This window comes from Alosa pseudoharengus, unplaced genomic scaffold (assembly GCF_046254945.1).
Source record: "Alosa pseudoharengus isolate Yale_2024_CS ecotype anadromous, Long Island Sound unplaced genomic scaffold, YU_APseudo_1.1 YU_APseudo_1.1_scf_9, whole genome shotgun sequence".
NCBI lineage: Eukaryota > Metazoa > Chordata > Actinopteri > Clupeiformes > Clupeidae > Alosa > Alosa pseudoharengus.
The window spans coordinates 7,100,460-7,107,367 of NW_027468881.1; the positions used below are offsets into that span (position 1 = coordinate 7,100,460).

General features: G+C 40.9%; 1 protein-coding gene across 1 annotated transcript in view; it reads right to left on the reverse strand.

Moving 5' to 3' along the window:
- ndnl2 (necdin-like 2) overlaps positions 1-6,379 on the reverse strand; it is a 12,623-nt gene extending 6,244 nt beyond the window's left edge. Inside the window, exons 1-7 of the mRNA XM_076276714.1 lie at positions 6,297-6,379; positions 5,894-5,954; positions 5,632-5,757; positions 5,376-5,439; positions 5,059-5,138; positions 4,775-4,869; positions 3,595-3,674 (exon numbers count right to left, since the gene is read on the reverse strand). Of these exons, the coding sequence (XP_076132829.1) occupies positions 3,595-3,674; positions 4,775-4,869; positions 5,059-5,138; positions 5,376-5,439; positions 5,632-5,757; positions 5,894-5,941 (493 nt within the window). The 5' untranslated portion in view covers positions 5,942-5,954; positions 6,297-6,379. The remainder of the gene's footprint in view (positions 1-3,594; positions 3,675-4,774; positions 4,870-5,058; positions 5,139-5,375; positions 5,440-5,631; positions 5,758-5,893; positions 5,955-6,296) is intronic.
- Positions 6,380-6,908: the final 529 nt, after the last annotated feature.

Sequence of the window (6,908 nt, forward strand, 5' to 3'; positions counted from 1 at the left end):
GGTGCTACGCCCCTGCAGTTGTCATATCTGAAGGACCGGTAGCAGGGACGTTGATACCCTTTTAACGCAGTTTGGAAGGGGCATACAAACTTTAACAGAGCAAGCATGGCCGTTTTCTGTCTGACTCAGGTGACGTGAACATTGGCTACCTGCATGATAAGGTTTTCACTTCACTGCTGCTTGACACTACCTTGCATGGAGACATATTTCACGTTAACAGTGGAGATGTTAGCAAAACTATAGCGTTTGGTAAATGGAGATGCAGATCTAAGATCATCTCCCTAATTAATTTCTTTGCGCAACAGCCCACATTATGCGCTAACTCCAGCGAGACGAGTGAAATAAGTGTAGGCCTATCTGTCATCGGCATCGCCAATTTGCGGCCATGTTGGCGATACTCAGTGAATGAAGTACAATGGAGTATTATGCACTTTGGATATCTTACGTGATTGTAGCCGTGTCTAAACAACAGAAAAGCTAATCACAATGCGTCTAAGATGCAAAGGCATATAGCGCAGGACTTGGACCACAAGAAAAGGCGCGATATTTCGAGAAATGACAGATTATTGGCAGCGCAGATCCATTTGAGTTGGGTGAGGGAGACGAAGTACCAAGTTCAACCACAAGCGCCCCCCCCCCCTTCCTCTGATAACTTCTGGCATTATTGTCCCTTCTCCCTGGTTTTTTAATAACTTTTGGAAGTCGATACCTACACCTGATGTTTTCTCAGTCTGACCTATTGGTACAACCTAAAACACGGCAATAATTAACCATTTTCCTTGACGATGTTAGGGATTTACTTCAGTGCCTAATGCTTTCTAATGAGGCGAGTATCTCCAATATGGCGATGTCCAGATCTGATGACACGCCGTGCAAACCCCTAATAGGCTATTTGCTACGATATAAGCTACTGTTAGGCCTACAACAAGTCGCGATTTATTAGGCTATCCAATCGCTATGCTGTTTTCATGAACATTGCAGGAATCCACTTCATTCACCTACCCACGAGTGGGTCAGTTTCATTTTCACAAACACGCATACACATTGAATGAGCACTCATAGCCTACCACTTCCACCTAATGTTATGCCTCTATATTTTATGAATTAAGAAGTATTTATTGATCAGGAAAACATTTCGTTTATTTTTCTTTCGGTCCGCGGTTCCATAACACCATTCAGTTGTGCCGCAAATTAACAGACAGAAGCACCGGGCATAATCTAGCCTAAATTCATGGCATTTTTTTTTTTTAATCCGAGGGCCCCCATTGGCTGAGGGCTCCTGTGCACGTGCACACTTAGCACAAGCCATGACCTGTCCCTGGCTCACACATAGATATAATAGACACTTTTATTTTAAACTTAACCTTCCTCTGATTTTAATCACCTCAGTTATCAATCAAAGCAAACAGGGAAAAGAAATGGCAACACAATCATGAAAAACACTCAAATAAATAAATGTGCAGATAAGTCTGAATGAAAAGCAGCACTGGTTGAAGCCTGGAAATATTGTAAACAAAGGTTAGCTTAATTTGCAATAGTTTATCATAGTCTGGTTAGACCAGCGTTTCTCAAACTGTGGGTCGCGACCCACTGCTGGGTCGCGGAGACATGCCAGGTGGGGCGCGAACTGACGTGAAAAACAGGAGTTTTTTTAAATTATTTTTTTTATCTGTATCCTGGGCCCAAGTAGCACCCGATGCGCAATGGACGCACTGTGTTATTCACAGGGAAGCGCTCGTCAAGGCAGCTTACATGATATTTTGAACGTTGTTGTGAGAGTGGTGAATTTCATCAAAACCCGGCCCTTAAAAGCGCGTCTATTCTCCGCACTTTGTGAAGAGATGGTAGCTGACCAAAAGGCTGTACTGTTTCACAGCGAGGCAAGGTGGCCGAGGTAAAGTGCTGTCGCGCGTGTTTGAGCTCCGAGTAGCCTCTTCTTGGAGGAAGAGCGCATGTTTGAATCTGCAAGCACGTTCACTAATGAACATTTCTTGACGAAGCTGGCCTATCTTAGCGATATATTTGATATATCTTAGCGATACATTTGAGTTAAATGTCCAGTTACAAGGCAAAGACAAGCACCTACCTCACCTAGCAAATAAGATTACTGCATTCACCAAAAAAACTATGGGACAGGCGCCTCGATCGCGACAGTATTATGCCTTTGAGATTTCTGAGCGAAATCGCTGAAACGTCTGATTGGGAGGCACTATTGTGATCCCATGTATTAAACAGTAGGCCTACATCACATGCCTGCAAAGTTTATTTCAAAAATATTTCCCAACCAGCAGTGCTCAGTATGACTGGATTATGGATCCATTTAATGCAGCATGTTGGTATTTCATTGAATATATTGTACAATGCTGTAAAATGGCCTATGCCTCCTAATATGTTGCTGGAAAACAGAAATATGTGTGTTATGTATTTATTTATTATTATATCTGCAGCACCAGCTGATTTTAACTATGTTGAAGAGGATATATTTAGAACTTGTCATTATTTCAATAAATTTGACCATTTTAAGCTTGACCTACCACTTTCTTAGAGCGATGAGGGACAGGTGGGGCTCGAGAATGTCCCCTTGATCAAAGTGGGGAATGAAAGAAAAGGTTTGAGAACCACTGGGTTAGACTGTTTCCCTACGTGTGTTTAAGTTTCAAATGAATCCTTTTTCCTCCTTGGGACAGGCCCGTTTGAGTCTTGGAAAATACTTTTCCATTTGCATCGGGATTGAGATGATTAGAACTTAGCAGTCAATTTGAATGCAACAGTTTTGAACAAATTCGTGCAGCGTGCTAATGATGCTAACCGGATTTAATAGCAATTTAGCCAGTCGTCTTGCACGATTAATGTTTGGATTACATGTGCATGCTGAGGAGGGATGCGCCTGTTGAGAGGGAGAGAGAGAGTGCACGGGGCAAGGAGAGTCTGTTGAGGTAGGCCTACTTCTATCGCCTACTCTGGTAGAGTTTGACATACTACAATGCAAGATATATTTAGCCTATTTATTTATGGACAACGTAAGGCAGGAGGTGTGTTGATTTTAATTATGAATGTTCTATCCAACGTATTTTTTATTGATATCGATTACATGTCTATTGCGATACATATCGCTATCGTTTTATCGCCCAGCCCTATGCTCAATAATAACAATTTTAACACATGCATAAATACTCAGCCTTTCGTGCACGTAGTCTATTGACAGATACACTGCCCTCTGGTGGACAGAACATATAGAACTTAAGTTTGATACCAATATCGGTCTTACTGAAGACAATTAATGGTTAAAATATTAATACATATTCGAATATATTCGAATTTTAATATTAATAAACAAACGAACTTCGAATATGATTTTTGGCCAAAAGTCAAAGCCCTAGTGTGTGCTTCACCTCACTGTGTGCTGTGTGCCTTTCACTTCACGGATTGGGATAAATGCAGAGACCAAATTTCCTTCACGGGATCAAAAGAGTATATATACGTATATTTATACTTATACTATACTTAAAAACATGAACCAACAAATACAAAAGTGCAGATGTCCCACTCAATCAACAAAAAAAACAACAACTGAAAAGAATGAGAGAGGCCGACCTTCCTTGACAACTCCGCCCTTCATGAAGATGACACTGAGGATGGTGAAGAGGAGGCCATATTTGGGGTTTCCGGGGATTCTGGGAATGTCACACACAGCGAGTTCAAACATATCGTCTCAGGCTTTTACTCAGACAAGTTTCAACACATTCTCACTCGTTTTTGTTACACACACACATACACAATAGATCTCACATGCTTTTTAAGTCTCCTCCCATTAAAACATCACACTCTAAATCCACGGTATTAACAGTACAAGTGCATCTAAAAAATGTATGTCATGGAAAAGTCCATTGCCTTGCACAGACTGAGAGATTAAAGGCTCAGTAAACCATTGCCGGTGTTTTGACTAAATTAGCTGATTAGCTGGTTCAACTCAGGTCGACATTTCTGTATCATAAATTCTTTACTGTAATATTTTGAGATTCTGGATTTTTTATTTCCATGAGTTGTAAACTGTAATCATCAAGATGAGAACAATCAAGATTAAAACAAAACAAAAAAAGGCTTGAGATATTTTACTGTATGTGTGCTGAATGTAGATTCTATGAAAAGTTTCACTTTTTGAACTAATTTACAGGAAAAAAAAAAACTTTTCCATAATGTTCTAATTTTTTGAGATGCACCTGTATATGAATGTGAAGCATTTATGGAAAGCATCAAAAATATTTTTCAACACGGAGGCTGTGTGAACTGGTGCCCACATCAACAAAAAATGTTTCTTGCAGCAATAAATAGATGATCATGGATGGTATTCAAAGTTTCAAAAGCTTCAAAGTTTTTGTGGAAAAAGAGACCTGAATATTTTAAAATCTTTTCAGCTTGATAAACTTTTAAAGTGAGTTTTTTGGGTGTAAGGTAGGTTGGGTTAGTCTGTCTGAAGAGTGAGTGACTGCATTATTTAGGAAGCAACCATGTTAACAATACATGTTGTGACCAGTAAACAGCATCTGATGGATCTAATTTGGGCACTGCTGGTGTAGTTGGGGAACTCGGCTTCCAAGTGGAAGAAAGAAAGTTTTCGGTTCAATTCCCGGCTGCCACCATTGTGCCCCTGACCAAAGCACTAAAACCCTGAGTTGTTCCCAAGGGACTGTCCCTGAAATTGCTCACCAAGACGATGTGAATAAGAGTCTCAGCTAAACACTCAAACAAATAAATAATTTCTAGTTTCACCTACAGGCAGACTGGCTCTTCAGCCACAGACTCCAGTTTGTTGATGAGGATGTACACATGGCTTTTAGGGTCGATCTCCACCAGCTTCAGTCCAAACACCTGAACAGAGGAAAGCCACCCATCAATTACTGACAAAGAATACTCCAAGTCAACAGGTCAAGAAATCTAATGTGCATTGACATGATTCTAACTTGGTTATACAGACTGTACCAACTGACTTAATGGGGTCTCCTTTCCGTGCGTTTACTTTGATATTACTGAATAGGACCATAGAAATGGACACCCCACCTGCTCGAAAGTACGGCAGACACGCTTCATGATCTCTGCATACATAGCCCTGTATTCCTTGATGACATGCTTTGCTATGTCTGGAAAACAGAGTAGGGACAATGGTGAGGAGAAGCACATCAAATTAAATTAAGTCTGAAACAGAACAAGGTGTTAAGAAGTATATAAGTAAATGCAAACGTGAAGGGATGGATGCACACAGAACAGTAACAACCACCTACAGAGACATGAAGGTGATACGTGTCCCAGAGTCTTGATCAAGTGTCAGTTTTGACAGTGCCATCTTCATGAAATTAGATTAAATTGATTCAACTGACCTGCTCTTCGTATGGGCACCTTCTTCTGGTCCTTTATTAGAATAAACTGGACGACCTCTGCTACCTTTAATGATAATACAAAAAAAGACAAACTGTAAAGAGAGATATTGGATGCAACATATCAAAAAGAAAAACAGTAAATAATAATTATTTCTTGGAAGAACTGACTGTAAGGACTAAGAGCTACCTTGTAGTTTTGTGATAATGTTGTCATGACACTATGCTGAAACCTCTAAGAACCGTAATGAGGACTCACTTTGCGGTCAACCTGGACCGGAGTAAAGTTCTCTCGTGCCCGCTGGACTTGAGTTGAAGTTAGCTGGGTGAATGACACATCCTCCTCGTCATCCGACTCTACCTCTGCTTGTTGTGAGCGCGGCAACTGATTCCAACACAATTAAATAAGTCAGCCATATTTCCATATCGGCATGCACTGCAGGCTAAACAACAATTGATAGGTTATTACACAGACACAGCAAGGGATTTAATGCAGCCTCCTGGTATGTGGCAGGTCTTACATTTGGTGCTTTGTTTTGGGAGGCCGAGAGCCTCTTCCTCTGTGACATCGTGCCCAAACACCTTAAGAGAAAACAAACGTTAACGTTACCGTTAATGTATTTGCCCACCCAAGTCAACCAGTGCGCTTACACAACATCTCAATTATGTTCATCTTGATCATACCGTGTTGTATGCAACATGTAACATGAACGTTAACGTCAGATCAAAATGTGTGTTTAGTTAACTTACCTAACGTTAGGCTACTTCCCTTTTGTTGTCATGTAATGTTAGCAACATCTAGTTAATTATGAGCTCAATCTTAGCTATGCTGATAATCAACACCAATCACAACATACTCGTTAAACTAAAATATACAGTTATATAAAAATGCAACATTATTGTAAAACAGTTTCCAACACTCACCAGCTAGCCTGCCAGCTAACTTCCCGCTTGATTCTGAAACGACGCTTGAAAATGACGTAGGAAGATGTCAGCCCTAAAACCAAAGACCCTTGATTACTACAAAGATTGTTAAGGCGGAGCAAGATACTTCATCAGGAGCCACTTCCGGGAACCCGGATCGCACGAGGGGGGTCAAAATCCCCCTTTATGCAGAGCAGAGGCAGCGACTGCTCCATTGAAGTCTATGGGCATAGCTCAGAATTTTACCACATATGCTAAGGTCTTAGTTCTATAGAGTTAGGAATGTGAATTTCGGGCACGTTTTCATGATCCTCAAACCCTTGTGAACATTTCAGGTACATTTTTAGCATTTTTGAGCATTCCAGTCTGGAGAAAATCGACTTTATATCAGGTGTGCGCTGGTTATTTATGCCGCTGCTGTTGGCGGGTTGCAACGTACGCTCATCAATACGTCATCGACACGCCTCTTTATGCAGACAGGATTCGATCCCCATTTCGCGCCCATAGACATGAACTACAACGAAGTATCTTGCTCTGCCTTAACAATCTTTGATTACTAGCTCCGCTTTAACCTGGCTTTAACCCTATGCTTTAACCATCTCTGCTAAACAG